The 26,167-nt window shown below is 35.2% G+C and overlaps 1 protein-coding gene across 5 annotated transcripts in view; it reads right to left on the bottom strand.

The window, feature by feature from the left end:
• Positions 1-2,456: 2,456 nt before the first annotated feature.
• LOC140782827 (probable serine/threonine-protein kinase SIS8) overlaps positions 2,457-26,167 on the bottom strand; it is a 45,117-nt gene continuing 21,406 nt past the window's right edge. For all 5 annotated transcript variants that reach the window (XM_073129629.1, XM_073129630.1, XM_073129632.1 and 2 more), the window contains 10 exons: positions 20,635-20,730; positions 14,667-14,753; positions 14,440-14,557; positions 9,948-10,242; positions 7,003-7,126; positions 6,898-6,917; positions 6,547-6,703; positions 2,978-3,266; positions 2,811-2,880; positions 2,457-2,722 (listed from right to left, as the gene is read on the bottom strand). In XM_073129629.1, coding sequence (XP_072985730.1) covers positions 2,640-2,722; positions 2,811-2,880; positions 2,978-3,266; positions 6,547-6,703; positions 6,898-6,917; positions 7,003-7,126; positions 9,948-10,242; positions 14,440-14,557; positions 14,667-14,753; positions 20,635-20,730 — 1,339 coding nt within the window. In that variant the 3' untranslated portion in view covers positions 2,457-2,639. The remainder of the gene's footprint in view (positions 2,723-2,810; positions 2,881-2,977; positions 3,267-6,546; positions 6,704-6,897; positions 6,918-7,002; positions 7,127-9,947; positions 10,243-14,439; positions 14,558-14,666; positions 14,754-20,634; positions 20,731-26,167) is intronic.

The raw sequence follows: 26,167 nt of genomic DNA, 5'->3' as shown, positions 1-26,167 counted from the left end.
AAATAATCCACTCAGAAAGAAAGCTGAAAAAAAAAAGGCTTATTTTAAACCTCATAATTCTAATAAAAAAGATACTGAAATGGTCAGTGTTTGATTGTAAATTGTAAATGCACTTAAAAGTTCAACAATTTTCTTTTCTAAAACATGAAATGATAATCTCTTTTGCATTTTATTCCTATAAGAAAGTGGGAAGATTATTTTATGTTTTGTATTTATTTATTTTTAATTAGATAAACTAGAGAGATTTATGGTGTTGCAATTGGATAACGTAGACAAAAATATTAAAGTCAAATTTAGATCGGACGAATAAAAATTAACTTATTCTCCTTGTTTTTCTCATATATTATTACATTTGTATGTATTTCTTATATAAATAGTTAATAAGTTTATCGTTTATATTTGAGATAAAATGCTAAAGGGACCTGTGTTTGCAACTAACATATAAAAAATAGATCTCTTTAGGTAAAAGTTTGATCGATAGACTATTTTAATAAATAAGTTTGTGAGAAGACCTAACTTGGTTAAAAATTCCAAGGTATAAGCATCTCCATATCTATATATTATACTTATTTAGAATTATTTGCAACCAATAAAATGAAAGGTTTTGAGATGAAATAAGTACATAAATTGATAAATAAACATCGTGTAACAAATTATAGAACGACATCTTGGGAGGAGAAGCCAAGTCGCACATAACTTGAGTACTTGTCTTTATTTTCTCTTTTTTTGTACCTCATAATAGAGAAATTTTTTAATGCTTTAATATATATATATATATATATATATATATATATATATATATAACTAATACTCTTATGACAAAAGGGTACATATTAATCTATTTCTTTGATGTTAATTGAATGACTAATGATAGATGTCATTTAATCTGTTTAATGTTCTTTTATTTGACCTCTCTCTTTCTTGGTGGTCCAGACCTCTCTCTTTCTTGGTGGTCCAACAATCTACATAAAAAGTTTCGTCCCCATCATTCAGACAGTGAGAGAGACTCTTGAATACTTTAAACATGTAACTCTCTAATATGAACTTAATTAATATATAATAAGTGCGTATTTACTTCTTCATATATAGTTTTATTTATTAGTCCAAATAGTATTTAGATAAGCATTAGTTGTTCCAAAACATTGCTGCTTACTAGTTGTATTCAGGATAAATTCAAGCCTGAATTTTAAATTAAATTTGGACAAATCTTCCAACAAGATCTATCATGGTACATTTATATCAAATCAAATAGATCAAGTGGAAATCGACGATGGTTCGATCTATCTTTTGCATATGCTACTGCCTATTAAAAGTGCCTTTCTTAACCAACATCAATAGCTGAAAGGAATAAATACAAGGACAAAATAATAATTAAGTCCAAGAAACTTTAGAACAATGAATAGTGTGAGTGGGAAACGCAATAGCCAATACACCAGTGGAGGCTTATGTGGCATTGAATATTTACGTAGATCGAGAGGTGCTTGAAGGTTGCACATGACATGAACTGTTTTAAAAGCTGACCCAGATCTAGATTTCTGAAAGGATTTGGCATCAAGCTGCATTTTGTTTATAGTTCTACGAGTACTAGGTATTGAGGAATAGAAGAACAGATCTATGCACGGATTAGAATAATACTGATCAAGATAGATCAATCAGTAAATGAGAATTTATAATATTTTCTTCTTTGTCCAGACTGCTACGAGTTTGCTTCCAGGTTGCAAAAGAAAATTTTGAAAACGCCTTAGAACGCTTGCTTTAGTAGGCCCAACTACTACCGTTAAGGTTGGAATTAACCCATCCTGGCCTATTTCTATAAGTGTCTTGGCCCAGTTGTCCTAATTAAAATATAATTATTAGAAAAAGAGGAGAGAAGAATTGGTAATACGTCCTATTGTTTTGAACAGTGGTCTTGTAGATTGCACAGGTGGTGGCATTATGGTATGCTATACTCGTGTGGATCCACCTAAACCTTGAATACCAGGCACGGACGGACGAAGGCCTTCTTCGCCTTCTTCCCGGAGGAGCAAGTGGCAGTGGATTGCCGAGTAAAGTGAGGAGAGTTTGGGCTGTTGGATTGGAGTCGGGGATATGAGGCGCCAAGGCTGAGTTGTTGGGTACTATTAGTGGGGGAGATGTCAGGCATGATCAAGTGCTCTTAAGTAGATTGCTGCTTTCATGCATTGCAATGCTTTTTTTTTTTTATAGATGCCCTAATAAGTGGCTAATAAATGATATTATGAGGTTCTGGTCCACCATGTTCTAGTTATGTTTTGAACAATTTTATTGGTAGTTAGTGGACAATGTTTCAAGGGGTTAGATAAAAATAAGTGGCTAATATGCAACGTCCTATGATTGTCGCTTATATGAACTACTTAGCACTAGGAGTATTAATAAGGAGCTGGAATTTGAATTCAGAAGAATGATCTAGGAAAAAGCAGTGCATTTTCTCTATGACATTTGTGAAATTAGATCATATTGAGAAAAGCTGTAGAACTGACAGTATTGTTTATCATAGTACAAATATGCTATACAACTTATGACGATTAAGGGGAAAAAAGTAACAGAAAATGATGAATGTAAACATTAGCCGGATGAAGTTGCTGACTCTGCAATTGCTACAAGGCAAGGGCCATACCAGATCAACAAAGGGTGTACTCGCAATCGAGCAAACGAGTGAGAATCTCCTGGCAGCTCGGTCGTTTGTCGGGTTCCGCCCAGCAATCTACACAAATCAATAAACTGATATCAGCAACTAATAATTGAAATAAACAAGAGTTAAAATATGCCACATTGGTGTGCTATTGAATTACCTGATATCAGGCTGCCAAGAGGACCATCAGGAATTTCTAACCTTTCTCCATTAGCAACTGAGTAAACTACCTGAACCAAAATAACAGCAATAGAAAACTTTTACATGGCTAGCCTCTTTCCCTATAATATACTTCCGAATGTGAATAAGAAAACAAGCATGTCTTGCCTGGACAGATGGTACGCCTACCCATGGCCTACTTAGTGTACAAAGTTCCCACATTATCACTCCGAGACTGAAAATGTCACATTTCTCTGTAAAAGGTTCATTGTGCATGAGCTCAGGAGCCATCCATTCAGGGGTTCCTGCAGATGAACTATCGCTCATTGGAGCATCTGACATTAGCCGTGAGAGCCCAAAATCACATATCTTTACTGTCCAGTGCTTATTAACAAGACAGTTTGCACTTTTCAGATCCCGATGAACTATCTTCATTCTGTGCATGCACATCAATCCCCTGAAAAGAATCACCAGGTGTGGAGGTTAGACAAAAGAACAATCTGAATTCACAACAGAGTAACTACCACTCTCCACAAGAATTTCCACATTGTTATGGAATATCTACAAGTACAAAATAACCTAAAATTGCAAAGCTTAGATTAAGGTCTATACAATAATTTAAAAAGTCTTTGCACAGTTGAGTGAAGAGCTCTATTAGCATTTACAGATGTAACTTGTTTAAGTAAGCTAAATTGCGCTTTATTCTAACACTTGCTTATAAATAAGCTGAAAGTCATGGTGCAATGAGAGTGTGGGCGATCATCAGGTCCCTCTACACTGGCTACAGACATAGAATTAGTTCCTTAATTCTTTTAGAAGAACTGATGAGAAATGGTGCTCCAAAGAGAATGGTGTTATAGCAACTATGCTCCCAAGATAATGATATTCTCATCAGAACCAAGAAATCATGTAAAAAAGGGTGTCTCAGAGCATAAAGCTTCTACCTACGCAGGGCCTCAGGAGGGATGTACACAACCTTACCACTACTACTGAAAGGGCTGCTTCTAAGACTTGAAACCTTGATTTCTTAGATGCATGGGTCAAGTCTTAGCTTTACATTAAGTGACACCCTCATTACTTGGAAAACAATTAGGACCATAAAATTTAACAATGCAAAAATTATAATAGCAAAGCATAATTGTAATACCAGAATCAGATAACTGAATATCGAAACAATACAGATGGAGAAAGCAAAAGATAGGTAACAGTAAAAGAGAATATAATGTAAAGCATAGAAGAAAAGTATAAAAATCATAAAGGAGTGTCAGTGTAAGAACTAAAACAAAAAATCTTGAAATGCACAAGCAGTGCACGCGTGCACCCTTCACCCTCTCCCTCACCGTCACGTGATGAGGCGACCGCGAGTGTTTCGGCCAATTCAAATCCAAATCAAAATCAGATTTAGATTTTATCATAAATAAAAACCCTAAATCCTCTCTCTCTCTTTTACCCCCAGTCCCCTTCTTTCCTCTTTTCTCATTCTTCTTTTTCCTTTACTGTCGGAGTCAAGATCGGACCGTCGAAGCATTGCCAGAGAAATCGGAGATCACAACGCGACTTGCAGGACAACCCTCCCCAACCCCTTAAATTTAAATTAAGTTTGATGGGTTAAAATAGAAAGACTTAAATTTGGTGCTCGCGGCTTTGTCGGCAAATCAGACTGATCGACGGCTTCGGGATTGCTGCTGCTCGTGCTCAGGAGCTCCACGCTGTTGGCCTTGTGCCATGGATGCCTTTTGTGGGAGCTTTCGTGGCTCAGAGCCTCCATGGCCGTTAGCAATGGAGGGAGGAGTCTTCATTGTCAACGAATTCTCCCATTCCCAGGTGATTGGTGAGGTCAGCGGACTGCTGGCGACAATGATCGTCGGCAATTTTCCCTTTCTCTCCTTCCTTTTTCTTTCTCAATTCTTTTCTCCCTCATCATTCTTATTGGGGAGGGAAAGGTTGGGCTCGGGTTCGACCAGAGCCAATCCGTTTCTTCTCTCGGGTTCGGGTTTGGGTTTCCGATCAATCCGACCCTTAATACTAAGTGTGGGTTGCGCGCTACCGGCAACCCAGTCCTTCATTGGTTTCAGGTTGGACCTTGGCCTAGCCCAATTATTATGAAAACAAAAGGTGGGCTGCGGGGCCAACTACAGCCCAGCCCAATCCAATGGTTTAAATCAACCCATTTTAGCTATTTATTTAGTTTTAAAATTCAAAATTTTATATTAGAGGTTGACTTAAAATTGTGTTATTTCTTTATTATTTAAAGGTGGTAATTTTTAGCATGTGGACTAGAGATTAGATATTTCAGTTATTTTATCTAGACTCAGGTGAGTGGGTTCACTCACATATTTACTCGTATTACATTTCGTATTTTTTTTTTTCAAACCATGTATTTCTCTGTGTGCAAATTAATTATTATATCTCTATATGCAGATTAATTATTATATTTCTGTGTGCAATTTAATTATTATATTTTTGTGTGCAAAATGTATAATTCAGTGCATTGCTATAATTTATGCAAACAGTAATTTTCAATAAATAAGAATATTAGTAGAAAAATATAACTAATATTTGGTATTACTTAGAGAGCAGTTCCGGCATAGATTTCTTACAATTTTTCATGGTGATTTGAGTTTACCTAAAAGTCCAAAGAAAAATATTATTTTGGATCATTGCAGTGATGTTCTTAGGTGACTGGCCTAGTTCAAAAATAAACCCAAGTTAGATCAAAAAATTTCCTAAGTTGACTCTAATCTTTTTCAACAGTTAATGGAAAAAGACAGATGCGTTTATCATATAGTGACACCTTGACCCTAACTGGATCAACTATGAGGAAAAGACCCAAATGTTATCTTAAGACGACTTCTAGTTAATGTAGATCACAGAACATTAACTCAATTAAGACAAATAACATTATTATTATTGAGAAAAATTCAGTATATTGCAACCGAGCATGCTATGAGACCTACCTTACTTTGTTATTATTTGTGCTGTTATTATTGTTACTATAAGCATACTCAGTGAAATTATCATTTTTATATCATTGGATTTAGATTTAGTTCAAGTTATTTTTAAAGATTTAGATTTATTTAGCTTTTCAGTGGATTTCATTCACTGAGCTATAGCTGTTAGTTCATGGGATTCCCCTTCTAATATTTTAAGTATTGATCAGTGCGGTGACTGAGCGATATGCACCGGAACCCTAGCTCCACTTAGGATCTACCATTTTTATCTTTTAGTTCTTTTGGTCTTTATGTTTTAAACTATCCGTTAATTTAGTTTGATTAGAGGCACATTAGTAGTGACATTGTTTACTCCATTATTATTAGATTAAATTTATTGAAGTCAGATTTTCACATTAATTCTTGTCATTATGGACTTAGAAAATACTACTTAAGGCTTTGTGTACCTCAAGTGTATTGAGGTACATGGCCGGTCATGATTTCGATTTCGAATCGTGAAGTTTGATTGTGAAAAAGACATTCAATTACAAAGATACATTTGCATTTGTGAAATATGTATGATTGTTCACAAAATGGAGTGTAGAGTGAAGGAGCAACGAGGAAAGACATTGTTTATAAGTTGGGAGGAAAAGTGGATTAAGCATAATATTGACAGTTGAGAAGTGGATTTACGTAATTTGCTGTCCACCCCACACTAAATAAATATAGAAATTAGAAAGCATAATAGTAAGCAAAAGTCCCACTTTTCGCAGCCAAGTGTTCCCCACAAGAATGTGATATGCTCACCTACATATATCTCGAAGCATCTTCAACCTCTTACGCCAATTGAGTTTCTTTTTTAGGCCACTCATATGAATTAGAAAGTACAATGATCCCATCTCCATGTACTCAGTAACCATTGATAAGTGAGGAGGCTTCACGCATGCACCAAGGAATAATATCACTGTAAATAGGGCATCCAAAAGATAAAATTGGATAAGAATTTAAAATAACATACAAATGGACTTAAGTCCCTTAACCATCCTAATTCTTAAAAACTGTAATGAGCCTCAAAATTACTTAAGAATGTCAACTAGAACAATCATAAGTACTGATCTAGAAAAGGGTTTAGCATGGAGGCTGGGGCACAGACAATACCATTTGGGTGACGTAGGCGGCTGCAAAAAAATTAGATAAGCATAATCAGAGGATGTAAAATGTGCTATAAAGAGGACGATTTTTTATGTTAGCTGAATATGGTACCTCAGTATAGAAATTTCATTGCAGAAATCTTCCATATTCTCAGCAGTCAAATCTTGCTCTAGAAAGACTTTAATAGCAACATCTGTACCGTTCCATATACCCCGAAAGACTTCTCCAAAAAAACCTAAGATGCACGAAAATTAACATTATTGAACTTTCAAATCATGCTTTAACATATTGACTTTCAATGTGAGCTTGAATACTGTGTATAGACAGGAATTTAATATGCAAATCATTCCAGAAAGCAGTCCATGTGACAATCTTTGCCTCTTAAAAACTCAATTCTTTATTCCAAAAGAGAATGGAAAAGTTTATAAGGTTATTATACACATAAGGACAAGTAAAAGGTAACTTTGCCATATTCCTCGTGCTACAACAAAGATGATCTACAACATTATTTCATGGCACTGTTTGGGAGATTAGTCATCTTATTCTTCTTAGGAAATCCAGCATATGAGAGATTAACCATGGTGGAACAACAAATTAAATTCTGACTTTCTAATTTTTTGTTTTTTCGCTGAGGACTTAAACCTGTTAATTCCATCCCCCTATGTGATGAACGGAAATTTTCATGTCTTCCATTCCTCGTCGTGTTTCCCTTTTGATCTGTCAAATTTCGTCCAATTTTAAGCATAGTTGACTCCTATAGTAAAAGAATCAACTTGTAATCTAATTATCTTTGGGACATCGACATCACATATAACATGATTTATCCCCATAGGCTTGAGCTTGGTTGGTGGCTCCAAATATAGGGAAGTCAAGTAACAAAGAAAAAATGGAAATTATGATATGCACAACAAAAGCAAAGAAGACTAACAGAGCTCTACATTCCTAGCAATTTCATCATCGAGAGGATAACAAACTTAAACAGATTTTCAATTTCAGCACATCTTTTATGCAAGATTTAAAAGATATTAGACTTGATTAGAGTTAGTCTGGTTGGTGCTGCCATACTCAATTAATTCAAGCCAAATAAGTATCTTCTTATCTGCAAATGTGAAGCATGGATTCGGATATGGAATACGGCAATACTGAGATACAGATACGGGGATATAATAAATTATTAAAAGTAAGATACAGATATCGCATGGATACGTCAATAAATAAATAAAATAATATATTTTCAATCTCTTGTCAATTAATATAACATATGGTAAAAAATAATTACATCCTAAAAATGATAAGTTTAAAGGAAAAAAAGCTATAGACTCGTTATTTACATGTCTAAAACTTTAGAATAATATTGTAGTAGAGACTGATATGAAATCTAAAATGTTAGTAAAATATTGAAACATAATTTAACTATTAATTTACAATTAATTGGGATCTTTAAATGACTTTTAAGTTATATATTTAATTCTTTATTTTAAAAACAAAGCCTTAACGTATCACAAAGAATTAGATAATTGTACATATCATGATTATCAGAATGGGACTAAACATTGACCCAGTCAGAGATCAGGTCACTGAGTTATCAGTTTAACCGATAGTTCACCTGGTCGGATTGCTAGTTCTTTTTAAATGTTTAAATATTATAAAGATAGTTTTATATAATTCTAAAAATAAAAAAAAATATCTATAAAAGTAGTATAATTGTATGTATATCTAGATGTGATCATCGGGCAAGCTGGGCTAGAATATTCTAGCCCGTTACCGCCCACTAGCCCATTACATATTGGGCTTGGGTTGGGTATAATGGCTCTAACATAATGCGTTAAATATAAAAAATTATTATATTTTATTGGGCTGAGTTTAATGGGCTTATATGAAGATATTTTATCTTTCATGGAAACATACATATATATTGATATATAATTTACTAAATATCAATGTGGGATTAAAATAATTATATAAATATATATACATTATGGGTTGGGCTATAGATGAGAGTAGTGGATCGGGCTTTCGGGCTGGGCCGGGCGGGCAAAGGCTTAGCCCATGCCACCCACTACCATATCGGGCTCGAGTCGGGCTGGGCCTAAATCGGGCTCAGGCCGGGCTTAGCCTGATTAAAACTGGTCGGGTTCAGGCCGGGTTTGGGCGGGTCGGGCCTAATGATCATGTCTATGTATATCTCTCAAAATATATGTTATTTATATAGATACTCTCATGGTTATGTTTCAAATTAAGTTATTTAATAGAAAAAGATAATAATGCTATTAACTAAGAAATACTTGAAACAAAAATAAGGATATTATTATCTTTTTTACATTTAAACTGTTCAAATTTTAATAAAAATTTACTCCAAAGGGTATTCTTGTAAAAAAATAAGAATTTTAAAATGTATACAATATGTATTTTGAATAATATACATGTAAATATAATTTTAGACAGACATATAAGCAAATAAATGCTTTTCAAGGGTATATGTGCAAACAAAGTAATAATAATTTTAAAACACAACTAAATATTTTCAAAATTATAGGACAAATATTATCAGGATATAAAATAAAATAATTAAATATTAAGGATAATTGGGTAACTTTGTAAAAGTACTTAACCCAGCCGGTTCACCAAAAAATAGTCAAGATGTAGGAGTCACTAGTTCAAATTTTTACTAGATCAACTGTTCATCCGGTTTGATAATAAAATCGAACCAATTTGGTAGTCAATTCATCGGCTCACCGATTTGACCACCTAGTCCGACTTGGTTTTGATAACTATAGTATATACATATAAACTATTTTATATCATCTATTAGCAAAAATGAAAAAGATTGAAAGATCAAGAGTATATCGTAGCCATATCCCGCCCAAACCGAAGTAATACTAGAAAATTAAAATAATTTTTTTTAATTCGGATACTCCTCCAAACATATTCGATACATATTGGGCCGTATTGAGATCCGGTATGTATCAAGTATCGGTACGCATGCAAAGTATCCGTGCTTTATAGTCTGCAATACATCAAATGTATACTAAATAGCTGTCATGGAGAATACTTGCCTATACCAACTCGAGTGCCAACAGTAAGCTCTGAAAAACCAATATTCCATTCTTCAAAAGGTAATAGAGGCTTGTTTGAAAATGATGAAGACTGCAAGACTTTGTTCCAAGTTGATATCAGCTCAGCAGTTAGAAAGTCAGGATGCCCACTTATCTCAGAATTTCGACCTCTGAATTGATGGGGAGATGAAGGTAATGATATCGCCTTCTGAGTAGTAATTTGCCTTCTTGAGAAAGTGTGCAAACTGGGTTTGCTAGATACTTCGTCATTACCTTCCATATGGTATCCTGATTCCTAAATCACATAAGAACTGATCACAAAGGGCAATTACAACAACAATACACATTAAGTAAAAAAATGTATCAGCTCTGACTGAGACAAAGTAGCTAGAACTTTTATAGAAGGCGTGTTTACAATAATGTTGAGAGATAATTTATAAGGCAATTCAGAGACCATTGTAAATTGTAACAAGTGAGATTATATCTTGGGTTTCTTTTGATACAAAATTGCAAAGACCATCTCATATAGGGTGAAGGACTTCCAAACAACTTCTGAGAAGAAAAAGCATATAAATAACCATCAATGAGGTCAGTAAAGATGTATACAATGTGATATGATGGATTATGTAGTTTTCTAATGATATCATTATCCTGATGAAAGTAGGATAAGTAACAATGTGGTATCACTTAATAAGATGGAAAGAGAAACTAGTGCATCCAACAAAAGATAGGGATAATACTATGGGGAATAAGTTAAATGAAAATGTTTGAGACAACTCAGCATACCCATGGAAACTACAAAGTGACTACAGTCAAAAGAAGGCTTAAGGGATATTGGAAGATCAGAAAATTTTGGTGGAAAAACTAAAACAATACATGACACCACTTATTTGGGAACAAAAATTTTCGCAAGAAAAGCTTAAGAAAAGTCTACATACATACACAAGTGAACCAAATAATTCAGGCTAATGGTTTTGTTATTGATTATTTTTAGTATTAAGCAAGTCTGGAGCTAGTCAGGAGCTAGAGAATGGTACCACATTTCACAAACAACCGCACGTTGTAACAACAAGAAGACCACCTAGGCTAAAGAGGGGAAAACAAATCGTATCACATGGCAACCATGCAGCAAAATCACCCCAACTTGGCCTAGCCCTTATATGGGGACTTTCCAGTTTCCTGCCTTCCTATCCCCGATGCTTCCTGCAATCAGCAACTAGGTGGCTCGGACGGAAACACCAAGAGTAAAGAGTGACAAGAGTCTAACACTGCAATTCATCATTTTCTAAACTTAGCACCATTCTATCACCGCCAGCTGGGAAATATGGATACATGAAAACACAACCCATATGCGTCTCTAATACATATCGGATATTACTCTGATATATATAGGTTACATGGCAGAAATATCCCAATGTAAGACTCCTCCTTTTCTTTTTCCTCTATTTTGCTTGTCTTTCTGTTTCGTTTTTTATACATACTAGTTCGGCGAGAGAAGGGAATTCAATTTTCAATTTGAGAGACCACTTCAGTCATGTTCCTCTTTTAATTTTCTTTTCTATCCATATCCTCAAGAATGATTATATATGATAATTCTATGATTACTCAAGTAAATAAACAAGTATATATTCAGCAAATATGATAAGTTGAAAATCACTAACAAAAGCTAATACCAAAAAACTTAAAAAAGACAGATATATTAAATATACAATTTAACAATTATAACATGTACATTCAGACTCATATGGATATGTGATCCACATATGTGCTTTGTATATAGTCCAACCCAAGGATGGCCGTGCCAGTCGGCACGCCCCGTGCCTACCGGCACTTGCCGTGCTAGTAGAGGCACGGCACTTGGCACGGGGTGTGCCAGTGGCACACCCCGTGTCCGAGCTGTGCCGACCGGCACGTGTGCCGTGCCGATCTGTACCGGTCCGACACGACCACATGCCGTCCGGCACGGCCTCGTGCTGGTCATGTGCCAATGTAGAGACATTTTTTTAAAAAAATTTCTATTTCCATCAATTTTTATCAAATCAACTTTACTTATTTTTTTAACCATGATATGACATGTGAAACCTATTTTTTTTTTAACTTTTTCTTATTTTTATCAATTAACTTTTGTCATTTGTCATTTTTGAAATGACAACTTATTTGTCATTTTTTAAAATTGGAATGACAACTCATTTGCCAGACCTAGACATCCACAAAACCGAATTTATCGAGGACAAAGGAGAAAAAAGGGACCATCTCAAGCTCAATATAATTACAGTCAGATGAGGGAAGGACTTGAGTCTATAGGTAGCAGGACATCAAGAAAGGTGCGCCCACAGGATGATATGAGTTCATCATCATTACCATCATATCAATCACACCTACTAAAGCCGCAACACCCTTATTATACTCTAATCCATAATTTGTATATGCTTATGGTGTGTCTGTACCTGTGCCGGTGTCGGTCGTTCCCGTGCATATTCAATATTCATATCATATCATCGAAGAATTATAAAAATCTTATTTGTATGAAGACTATGTGAGATGTTATAACAAGCAATATTATCAGTGGATGAGTTTTGAATAATATCGACAGTATTTAACGCAGCATTCCAGTGTTATTTTTATGCTAGCAAATGAAGTCTTTGATTCTCCTCGTCATTCTACTTTCAACTAGATATTAGTTTTAATTATTGAACTATTATCAATTATATATTGAATGATCAATTATGTATTGAATGTTATTATGTGTTCAATTATATTATGGAATATTCAATCATATTATGGAGTGTTTAATCATTAATATTAATTTTAATGAATGTATTCAATCATATTGTGTTGAATAATATTTATATTCAACTGTTGTTTTATCTTTAATAAAATAGGTTATTTATAAAAATAATCTAAAGATAAAATATTGTAATATAGATTTTAAATTTTAATACATATATTTAGACAAAAAATCAAATATTGACATACCAAAGACCAAAAAATATCTCTAAATATCCTAAAAAATTTATTAAAAACATTATAAAGGTGTGCCATTAACGCCCCACTGGCACGAGGGCGGCATGCTGGCACAGTACGGCACGTGCCACTAGCACGGCCATCACTGGTCCAACCACATAAAAAGTCTGCATAATGCATATGCAGGGTAATTTGTCCACCATCAATGACTATGTGACCACTTTTGAAATTATGGGTGCAGCAATATTCTAACATATTCCTCATGTTTTCCACCTCACTACCTCAATTAGGATCATCCATCACTACTACAACCACCATCATTATCACTGTATCTTAGTCCTTTTAGCATCTCCTTCCTTCTTCCTCTAGCCTTTGGTTCTTCCCAATGACATGCAACTCCAGTCTCTAGCACCACTATTCCACGACAAAATGACTGCCACATCTATGATGTTAGAAAGAGTAGGATGGTGGGTGGATAGAAAAGTGGGAAGAGGTTTAAAGAAAGGATTTGGTACTGGTGGTGGAGGAGGAAAATGGTGTATCTGTTGCTTAAATCCGCTATAATGACATATAACCAACAAATACCTTTTCTGCTACTGTCAGCTAACTGCTAGCTATTTGATTCACTTTATTATCGAAAGAATGAGTTTAGTTTTGCAAATATTTAAAATTTTGGTTTATAGTTGCTAAAGTCTGACATTGCGTTTTACACAAGAAACACAAGAGTACTTATAAATCTTACTAGATGCTTCTTTCCATGACTTGAAGTTTTGGCATAACAATATGCATTAGTATCAAACAAGGCAGATCCAAAAAACAGGTGAAACTAGAAAAGGTTGATATTGGCCAATACTAGGCTGTTTTGGCCACATATTGGCTTGAACAACTTAAATACTTGTTTTTTTTTTCCTTCTCGGTTCAGATTTTGAGTTGGATCTAACTGGAATCCTACCAGGGACGCCAAATATTTGATTTCCCGTGCATGATATTTCTCTTTTAGAATTTTTATGTAACTATAAAAAGCTTGGTACCACAATTGCCAATACAGTGGCCAATACACTAGATACATATCAGTTTTTTTCCCAGCAGTCACTACAAACATTTGGAAACTTTCTTCTTTCATGTGATTCCTTTTTTCGTCAAATTACAAAATGTGGTGAGTTCTAGAGTACAACCTTTGCCAAAAAGGAGGGTCATCAAATGAAATCAATACCATGTGCTAAATCAACCAAGTCTAAATTGAAAAATGGAAAAAGAAAGAAAGGTGTCAACTGAGATATCTAAAATCACCACTACCATGTGCTGAACTCCATCCAATATATAGAAATTAGACATGATAATAGAATTATGGACAGTGGAAGTCTGTAGTTATATCTTGTGGAAGAGCTCAAAAGAGGATAATAGCCATATATATTTTGTGTTCTTTTATTATGAAAGATCAAGTATAACAAAAGAACATATTTAGACATAGCATTGCAAAGACTGACGATATATAAGAAAAAGTCTACTTATGTAAGTAGCAACATACATTGTTTGGTGAAGAATTTAAAATTTCCTCTTTTCCTGAATACGGACCAGAACTTTCATCACTCTGGTCTCTTATATGACGACTTTGCTTCAAAGTTTCACTCATCGCTCGCACAGCCCTGAAATACAAACAGAAGGAAGTTGAATATAAGGACAGACATGTTAAGGAAAAAGCACTATTAGAAGAAATTTGTGTTATTTTATAAGAATAGTAAACTAAAAACTAACCTCACAATATCATCACCAATTTCAGGAGTAATACTAATGCTTCTTCTTCGGGATCTACGAGTATTAGATGTTGATGCACCATCGGATCTGTAAATTAATAACAAAATATTCCACCATATAGGTCAAAACATGTGCATGCGACTAATTTAAGGAAACAGATATACTGACACAACCTATGAAGCATGTACATGGGTTACGATACGTCAATATGGTAAGTATTAGAGGACAAGAAAATGATATGTTCATCATATGCCATATATATGTATATACACATGCTTCTAGAAACCGAATTTTCTACTTACCTATGCTTGTATACATCAGTTTAATTAATAGATTGTTGTAACAAAGCTAACCACATATATTGAATTGTTAGATACAAGTGTCGAGAGAAAAGATGAGATTTCGGCAAGAAATGCTAATTTGGACCCGATTCAAAATAATATATCATTCTATGAAGAGTAAAAGTCCATGCTCCATAGAATGATAGAAGTAAAAATAGGTGTTAAAGTTAGCGTTAACAGTTACTTTAATTTTGGAGTTTGTGTGTTCTTGCTTTTCAGATTTCATTGCAGCAGACAATGCTGTAGCACAACACAATTCACAGTACTATTTGTGAGAACAGCTAATTACTATTTTACCTTTTTGAGTCCTAAAGAGTTTGATTAGGAGTAAAAGTTTATAAAAGTACATTAGAGATGGAAAAGCGTATTCTCAATGAATTAGTGAAAGAAGTCTCTCTCATGCATGCGCACACACACACGATTACATGGATATCATGTACTTAGTATTACATCAATTAGGGATGCAAACTTGCGTAATCAAGTATCATTCTTTTCTCTTGATTCTATCTTTCCCTCACTTCATCTTTACTTATTCAGTTATTCTTTACTAATGTTTCAAGGTTTTCCACAGCAGTATAGGCTTGGCCGAGATGTTTTATATTGGAGACTCCTAAAAGCCATAGATACTAATTTAATTGGGTTTTAATCCTCAATTTCTCTCTTAAAGAAAACCATAGACATTGTTAGACATGCAAAAAACCCTCACAAATTTATTGAAAATATAATGTCAACCTACTCAAGAATAAAAATTAACATAGTGGGATGCATGATAAAGTTAGATCACTAGGACATAGATACTCCAATAACCGAGCATATATAGGATACATCTATGAAGCACGGATAAAGATATTGCATATAAATTCTTAAAAGATAGGATACAGATGTGGGAATAAATAAATAAAAGAACATATATTAAATCTATTGTTGGCCAATATAACATAAAAATGCATATCATTCACAAACGTTCGTAGAAAAACCCAAGTTCCATCATTAGATAATACATACACTAAATAATTTCATGCACTTAACAACAATATGACAAAACTCTAATCTCTGCCACTGCATATTGACATCAATTCTAACATTCGCAGAGAAAATACAAATGTAAAACTAATGTATAATAGTAAGTAATTCACAAGCTCCAATTAATTCAACTATGAATAGACTTGTAAATTTAAACATCAAAGCATAATATTAAGATAGTGAAGATAAAACTAGTGACAATAGTAAGTAGTTAAAGATGATCATAGTGGAAAACAACTAATTAAGGTATGTGGCCTCAAACCATTGCTTATGAAAATAACAAACATGTGAACATGAGAAATCCTAAATTCTCAGAGGTGCCGGGATGAACCCAGGCCTATGAGAGGGTTTGGAAATAGTTTTCAATCAGAAATTGATGCTAAGGCAAAGAGAGAGCTGGAAGCCTCACCTAATGCCTCAAAGAGAGGCGCTGACCTGAACCTCTTTCTAGGTTCAAAAGCGCAAAGAGAGAAAGAGAGACAACAATGGAGCCTCAGCCAGCCACATTGTGAAGGCAGAGAGAAAGAGAGACGAGTAGTGGAGCCCGAGCTTCTTGTTGGCCATCGCACGAGGGAGGAAGCTAGGCTTTTCTCCTCATTGTTGCCTTTCGCTAAGTGTCACCGTCATGTAAGGAAGGAAGGGCTATGATTTTCTCGTCATTGTCGGAGTTGCCATTAGCTGTCGTGTGAGAGAGGAAGCTAGGGTTTTTCGTCCAAAGGAATAAGGATTTTTCTCGCGTGAGGAAAATTTTTCTTGCATGATAAAGCAGGGGTTTTGGGACTTTATTTACTTAATTATTCATTAGTTAGTTAATAGGTTAATGATTCGAGATCCCTTAGCCAAGAAAACATGACCTGCTAAACCCAAATAACTTAAAAACATATCAGAATTATATCCCGCTGTATCGAAGCCATATCAAATATGCATCGGATATGTAACATGCCACATCGGGGTCCAATATGTATATCAGAGCTGTATCAGAGCCATATCAAACATATATCGCTCCATATCGGAGTCTGACATATTTGAATATTGGTATAAAATGGGGGTAAATAAAGTATCCGAGCTATAGAGAGATACATATCATATACTATACTAATAAGATACTTCCCAGATATTTCCTTTACATATCCAATTTTCTGAAAATAAAAATAAAAAATTAAGATATTTCTTTGATAGTTTAAGCTACCAAAGATAACTCAAGTTGAAGATTTTCAAGAAGATTCTATTTGTAAGAAATCTTGATTCCAGATGTTGTTTCAAGTGGCATGAGTTATAAATTCCATGTTAGGATCTTACGCCAGCAATCAAACTCATGATGGACAAATCACATTTCTCTTTTTTCTTTTGATTAAGTAGCAAACATTTTCTTATAATTACTCACTTTTATTGGTGAATTAATTGGACATGTGTTCACTATTACACATTACAACAATGTTTTCTTATATAAATAAGATACTAGTGCAGTAAAAATCAAGATGTTTGGTATACAAGGTCTAAGTTCAGGTCAATATACATTAGAAAAGTTCAATGAGTATAGCTGATTAACTGATTATACATAAGCAAAGGCCCAACTAATATTCTAGCCAATGAATTGGGTTGACACCAGGTCAGACAACAATCTCACACCTAGTAAAAAGACTGCTGAATTAGGTGATTGGAGAGAGAAGAAGGAAGCCTTATTCTTTAGCTATAAAGGATCTTCAGTTGTTTTATTTGAACTGCAAGAAAGATGGTTAATTTTGACACATAGAAAAAGTCATTGGTAACTAGGGTTGAGAATACTCACAAAGTATAGGTTGGTTAAATAAGTCATCTGATATTGAATTACCCTGATGTAGTAAGGGTAACTATCTTTTTTTTCACCCATCTCAATCAGCATGAAGCAGAAAAGAGGCCATATCTCATGGATATGAATATAAGTGCCTAGACATAGACAATACGGGAGGGAGGTAGCCACCAAAGTACACTAGTAAGAAAATAACTGGATATATCACACAATGGTTGACAGTCATGTAAAAAGTAGAGAGTGGTTTGCATATACAACAACAACCTTGTTTTGCATATGACCACCTAAATGGTAACTTTACTGTGCAATACCTCATCTTTTTCACATATTTGAAAATAGACTCCTATCTCTCAAGTTTATAGCTTATACTCTAGCCTTTTGCAATAAGGCTAAAATATAGGGGGATCTCTGTAAACAAAATTCAACGATGAAAAGACAATCATGATAGCAAGGTTTAAAGCATCAATTCTGCTTGTGCCAGAAACTTGCAATTTCATTCAACTTTTGCAGTTTCAGTTTGTATCTTGGCTTTTAGTTAAAAGAGTATCAAGATATCCTTACCAAAGGAAGCGGAAACATGTATGTCCTAAAGAGCATAAATTGTGTGATTATTTGATCGGAAAGAGATGCTTCTGCCTTTCCACAATTTGACCACTAAAAATTTGGATGTTCTTATCAAAATTTTAAGTCTCAGCTGCATGCATCATGCTAGTAACTAACCAGCGTGCTATGACAGGATTTAAGTCATGTGATTAGCCAGCGGCCTAGAGCCATGTGACCCGTTTTACAAGCCACAAAGTCCATGAGCTGCAGGTCACATATCTTAAGCCTCTGTACGTCTTGCCAGCTGAAATTAGAGCGTTCACAAGCCTCACTGTGTGCCTAAAGTGCACATTCTCATCAATCATCCCATGAACGAGCAGCAGCTTCTCCTTAATCTTATCCAGATGATGCATGACAGAACCACACTCATATGCATCATAATTCTCTGTGGGCAAATCCATGTACCTCTCAGTATAGAATGCATCAATTCATGGATGGTCGTGCCGACGGCGTACCAGCACGTGGCATGAGGGTACCGTACGGCACCCCTCCTAATAGCATCGCCGCTCACCATCAACCTCGTCGCCGATCACCGCTCGCCATCGCCATCACTTCGTCGGGTGCCCTAGCCCGCCCGAGAGAGAAGGATCTGGATCCGGACCCGCAACTTAAGTTTAACTCTCTCTCTCTCTCTCTCTCTCTCTCTCTCTCTCTCTCTCTCTCTCTCTCTCTCTCTCTCTCTCTCTCTCTCTCTCTCTCTCTCTCTCTCTCTCTCTCTCTCTCTCTCTCTCTCTCTCTCTCTCTCTCTCTCTCTCGCTCTCGCGATGGAGATAGCGACTGCAAAAGCAAAGGTGAGTATCCCTTACCTCTTTCTCTCATTCTCTTACGGCACATGCCGTGCTTGCCAGTGGTCGGCACGGTCCGTGCCTGGTGGCACGACGTATCATACCCATCCAATGCAATCACAAGGGCACCAGCTACCGCACAACAAAAGATGTCAGGGAACAAGTGTCCACATGTCATGTAATAAGCAGCAGACACTACTGTTTTGAAAAGCAGCTACATAGGCAGTGGTGGTTGGTCAAGCGCCCCTGCCTATGCATTATGTGGTCCTCATATAAGATCTGACCATATATACGGACCGAATTAAATATTTATCTGCATATTGACAGCATATGCAGATGGCATACGCACCAACATATTGAACTTTAACAATTATACACATTCATATATATATAAAAGCGCTACATTGTAATATTGAGATATTGAGATATTTATAGCGCTTCATAATAGTCTTTATTGATTAGTTCTATTAGTGTATGTAACTTGTCCTACTCGAAAATATTTATTGAGTAGTTATATGATTAAAAATTAGCATCCTTACTGGATAGAATATTATGAAGATGATTCTCCATATATTACTTTGAAATTTTTACCTAATTAGTTTATTCTGCTAAAATATTCAATACACTAGATAGGTAAACTATCGCATTTTTAAATTGATTAGTTTTTATATGTTGCAATAGATGATTCCATCTTGTTCAAATGACCCGTTCTCATAATAAGAAAGTACATACCCTATTCCAGTCTAGTCCAGTATGGAATGAACTTATAATCTGATGATTGAGTCGATTCCTTAGACGTGAGCCTCCTTTAGATTTTGGATCGACTTAACTTAAATCTTCTATTTTCAATTCGCTCCGTCAACTCGTTCCAAAAAGTTAAGAAAATTTTTATTGCTAGATTGCACATGCCCGTATACCGCATAGGCTTCATGCAGTCACATAATGCTCGCATACAATAGGCACCTCTCACAAAATTGGCACACTTTGTTGCCCTACAGTTAAAATGTTGGCCTTATGACCAAATATGGTAGTAAAAGATTGGTTGAAACGATCAAAAGAGGAAATAGTAGCTGTCTAATTGTCAAGTTGCTTAATCATGCAATAGATCAAAGGCAAAGATAAAAAAAAATCACATTTGCTTATGGCCTAGATTTTCTAAATCAACATTAAATCTAGGAAACAAATTATTGTATTGATATAACACTAAAAAGACGAATAAAGAACCAAGATATTTAATTTATCAATTAAACATGAAGAAATTTACTTAAAATCAAAATACAAAAACAAAAATCAGTACTTATTATTATGTGCAATTGTGCATATAACATATAATTCAAGAGAATACATGGCAAAAACATAAAGTATAAATGCTCTTATATTAACTCTTAATTGTTATCTGAATAGAAAATTGTAACTCACTCAAGTACCTTGATGCCGCTACACCATCAGCAAATTCTCTAAATGAATGTCTATCACTGCCGAGCATGGACCTCCCGCGAGCTCTAGATAAAGGATGCTCTGGACTGCACAAAGAATTAAATACAACTTAAACTTTAGTGCTGAATAGGATAGCTGAAAACAGTTTGCACTAGTTGTAGACTTCAAAATAGGAACAAATATAGCCTCGGAGTACGCCAGCAAGGAAATAATAATTTCACATAAAAAGGGAAAGAAGGATAAATGACAATACTAACAAGGAAATAAGGTTATGGATTTTGTGTTAGTTAGGCAATAGAAGGAGAAAATAATGGAAAGAGGTTAATAAGAAACGACTACCTGTAATTGTATATGTGGTTAAGCCAAAGACACAAGCACACACATGCTGCTTTGCACCATAAAGCACACACACATGCTTGGCATGAGTGCAGGGCGTTAGTGGTACATAGAAGACGATTTGGGTGCTTTTATTAATGCTGGCACTTTGCACAAGCATGAGAACGATCAAGATCAAAAGATCATGGGCATTTATTTTTAGACGGGTGTGATCTGGTGATTTGATCTAGATGACGATCATAGAAAGATGATCGATTGGATATGATCTTCGAAGAAAGATGGATCAGGCAGTCCAAGTTAGTTGACTATTGGCAACAGACAATCCGGATACAGATTATTTGAAGAAATGTATCTTTCATGGAAAGGCTCAAATGCTTTGTATTATTACCACCTAATTTCAAATTTGAATCAAACTCTCTTCTGTCATTTTCTATATCTTTGTAAGTCAAATAGAACCTCTAATGGTGTTCAGATTTGACTTTGTTTGTGCAAAATATGGTTATACATCAGTTTTTACCAGGCTTCATTGTATCTTATAAACAGATTTATAGTAACACAGTGCACAATAATTGATTGAATTGGTGGAGAAAAATAGCCCTAAGGAAAGCATCACTACAATGCGCCATAAAGCAAACATTGATTTCTGCATCATATTCAGATATGTCCTAACATAACAGCGGCTAGAGCCTTATGCATTAAAAAATCCTTTACCCCATCCTTCTACAACATATGTGACACAATGTTTCACTTCATGCTACAGTTTCGTGCACATAGAAAATGCATTTGAGCATGCAGGTGTCTGAATGCGTATGAATATAGAAGAAAAAGTTAGTAAAACTTGCATGAAGGAACAAGATGAAAAGGTTGATTTCAAGTATAACAAGTTAACAAGCCAGTAGTCTCAACTATCTGTAGCCAGCTATATGGATAAAAGTCCATAGAGTTTGATCCTCTCTTCTGAAATAAATAGTTCCAAGGGCCTTAACCTGCATTTCTCTCATTCATATATCCCAAATTGACAATAGGAATTTTTTCTTTTTTTCTTATTTCAATATATCTTGCTCGAGTGTGAGTTAATGCTTGGGCAATTTTGCCTCAGCTGCAGCTATCAGGTCCAAGCTGGCATCTATGAAATCATACTTTGGTTGAAAATATAAGATGGCCAATATGGAATTATATATGACATAGTTTACACTATTTAAATTCTGCTGAAAATTTTACTAAACTTTAGTGAGATATGATTTAGACAGATAGATCAGGAAATGAAGATTGCAACACTTCAAACTGCCTTTTATTAGAAGATTGAATTGTAACTTATCAAGAATGCAGGATGACATTTAAGTCAAATTAAATACACTAAAAGCCACGGTACTCAAATTAAAATGCATTGGTTCAAAGAAGTAAAGAAATCCTGTGAGCGGCTTCTGATCACATTTATGTCATCTCTATTTTATTTTTCTTTCCCCTTCCTTTCTGTTTTTCTTAGGGGCTTGTATTTCTCATTATGAAAGATGGTGCAGCATATACAAAAAGTTTACTTGGTTGCTTGATTCAAAGAAAAATACTACTGTTCAGTATATTTTTATTTCCTTCTTCTACAATTCCAGTTTTCCTCCTTTCCCCTGCTGGTTTGGCCATCTTAACATTTACTTAAATTTAGATTTTTAATGGGCTTTTTTTTATTGCCGTTTGCTCCATGGAGCTTGGTAAGTGCTCCATAGATCTTCCTTAGCAGAAATTCTAAGTGTAGACATCGTCATTTCTGATTACCCCTTCATTTTTGCACAATTTGGACTGTTCTTTTTGTTGAAAATCATCTGTACTAGTTGTTTCCTGTGTTGAATGGACTCAATTTTTATGATAAATTCATCCCGTCAGGCTTAGATTTGCAACTTATCACATGTTAGATCATTTGATTTAGTCTCTTAATGGATATTAATAAAATATGAACCAAAAATTTGTAAGAGTAAAATCAGATCCAATATTATTCTGGTTCTAATATTTGTAAGCATGTTAGACATAAATCCAAATTTTAATTGCGAATTTGTAACTTTGTAACCAATTCACTTGCTAAAAAAAAAGTTCAAACAGCTTGGTTGGGTGAACAATCTCTGCAGCAATTTTATAGTCACGTACGTAATTTTTGGCGTGACTTGCAGGCCTTAGAGCGTTTTGATCTTCATTTGATTTAAGAGGCTTTTAGAGAGAGTTGCCCGCTTTGCCAGTTTTTATATGCTTTTTGTCAAGAATTTGCTCCTTTGGTAGGGACTTTGTTCCATCGTGGCACCCTACCAAGTTAAAAGTCAGTTGTACTTAAGCTAAAGAGACCCATTTTGAACTTTTTATTCTCAATATGCTCCACCAGTGGTGTTCCCTTCGACTATGGTGGACCAAGTTCTTGCCATCGCGCTTGCTAAATACTCTCGCTCTAATCACTCTCACTTTCGTCTTCAGTGTTCTCATTATCACAAGCTAGGGCATCTGATTGAGATATATTGAGAATTGTATCCCAAGAAATGCAAGAACCACAACTAAAGAGTTGTCCATGCCCAACTGCATCTGTGGCTATTGATATTTCGTCTAAGATACCCTCCATTGTTCCTTTTATACATATCACTCCACTAGATCGTCTTTAGCAGATTGAGCAAACACTTGTCTAACAAAGTCAGCTCCTTAGTCATCGTTTGCAAAACCTCGTGTCCACTATGTCTGCTTCTCTGACCGAACACTCAACTATAAATTGCTCCTTTAGGTAGTACTTGTGACAATTGAATTGTGGATTCTAATGTCACTCAGCACATGACTCCAAATTTCTCTATATTTTTTGCTTGCTCACCCATGTAATAATTACTACCACATTAGATTGCAAATGGATCTCTTTTTCCCTTTTGTTAGTCTAAATCTATTATGACTACTTCTGAGCATTTTGGTCATCTTACTCTACCTCATGTCTTGCATGATTCTGATCTAAGCATGAATCTTCTCTCAATTATCAACATTGTGATTCTGCTATCATATCTTATTTACTACTACTTCTTGTATTGTGTAGGATCCACTTACTGGCCAAGAGATCGGAGTTGGTCATAAAGTTGGTGGCCTTTACCACATCTCTTTTCTCCAACTACATAACTCACTTCTCATTTTGCTGGTACTGCTCTCTCATCTATTGATCTCTAGTACTGCATGTTAGATCATATGTCCAAATCTTGTCTTAAAGGTCTATTCCGTTCTAGAGCCCTAGGATTCTAATTCTATGTCGGATTTTGTGGGTTGTAAGTTGGCCAAACAATTAGCTTTTCATTTTTCTTCAAGTAATAGTAAAAGCAATTCATCTTTTGATCTTGCTCATTCTAACATTTGAGGACCTGCACTTTTGTCTAGGTGTGGGTATTTATATTATATGAGTTTCATTAATGATCTCCGCATATACTTGCTCTTTGCTCATGAATGTGACAAATTGTCAACTCAATCTGTGGGATATGTTCTTCCTAGGTATAGTTTTGAACACAAAGACTATTGATTGTATAATCCTTTGACACGTCGGATGCAGATTGCTCGTCATGTCTCTTTTCTAGAGGATATTCCTTATCGCCCATGAGTCTCGAGACCTCACTTTCTTTAAGCCTCCATCTTCAACATCTCCTCAGCTTCCTCTTGGAACTATGCCCATTCATATTCTCTTAATGGATCTTTTATTGGATGTCCTATCCCTTCTTGTCCTATTACTCAAGTATATGCTTGACAGGTTATTCATGTATCTCCTTCATCTCCATCTCCTATTTTATCTTCTACGCCACCTTCACCCTCTTCTCCTGCTGGCATTGTAAATATTCACCAATCTCAGCATGAGCATCGTCCTCCTCAAATATATGGGTTTATTGATGTTGCATCCTATTCTTCTAAGTTTCATACCTTCCTGATAGCTCTTCATGCAAATCATGAGTATAGCTCCTATCAGGAGTCTGTTGTCCATCCTGAGTGGCAGCATGCTATAAATAAAGAGTTTCAAGCTTTTGCAAGCACTCAAACGTTAGATATTGTTCCTCTATCAAGTTGTTTTGAAACTGTTAGTCATAAATGGGTTTGCAAAATCAAGAGGTAACCCAATGGATCTATTGATGATACAAAGCTTTTCTTGTTGCTAGAGGTTTTACCTAGGAAATGGCATTGTTTATGAAGAAATATTTGCTCATGTGGCTCAAATGATTACTGCTCTTCCCCTTCTAGCAGTAGCTGCCATTTGTCGATGGCTTTTGTATCAAATAGATACAAATAATGTTTATTTGTACTTCTCTACAGGGACGGGTTATTCTACAATTCTACATAGATGACATGATTATTACAGATGATAACTCAACTACTATCAAATCTCTACAGAAACACCTATCTCAACACTTTCAAATGAAGGATTTGAGTCACCTCCATTATTTTCTCGATTTTGAGATTGGTCACATTAAGAGAAGCATACTTGTATCTCAACAAAAGTGCATTTCCGATTTGATAAGCCGAGCAAATATATATGATGATAGGATAATCAATAAATCTCTTGAGTTTCATTTGAAGCTTCGTCCTACAGATGGTGTGCCATTGGCAGATCCGACTAGATACAAGTAGCTTGTTGGTCATCTTGTGTATTTATGTATCACCAAACTAGATATTTCTTATGCTATGAGCATAGCTAGTCAATTTGTGGCAACCACTTAATATCTGCTCATTTCTTTCATGCTCTTCATGCTTATTCTAATGTTGATTGGGCCGGTGATTTTACCACTTATCGTTCTACTATTGGATTCTATGTGTTCCTTGGTGACTCTTATATCCTAGCGGAGCAAAGAGCAATATATTATTTCTCTCTAGTACTGAAGCAGAATATACAGCCATGTCCATTACTTTTAAGGAGATTATTCATCTTCGTCGTTTATTAGGAGACATTGGCATGTCAACTCCTATACCTACTATACTCTATTGTAATAATAGAAGTGTTATACAAACTGCAAGCAATTCATGAGAAACAAAACACATTGAGGTGGATTGTCATTTTGTTCAATATCAGTTTCTATTTAGCAATATCAATCTTCCTCATATATCATCTATGGAGTAGATAGCGGATTTTTTCACTAAGCCGCATCCTCCTCCACGTTTTAAATATCTAGTTGGCAAACTCTTTGTGTTTGAGCCATCCAGAGT

Source organism: Typha latifolia, chromosome 2 (assembly GCF_019914945.1).
Source record: "Typha latifolia isolate L0001 chromosome 2, TyphaL0001v2, whole genome shotgun sequence".
In the NCBI taxonomy this organism is placed as follows: domain Eukaryota; kingdom Viridiplantae; phylum Streptophyta; class Magnoliopsida; order Poales; family Typhaceae; genus Typha; species Typha latifolia.
The sequence above is the reverse complement of the archived record's forward strand: the minus strand, read 5'-3'. Positions and strand labels throughout refer to the sequence as shown.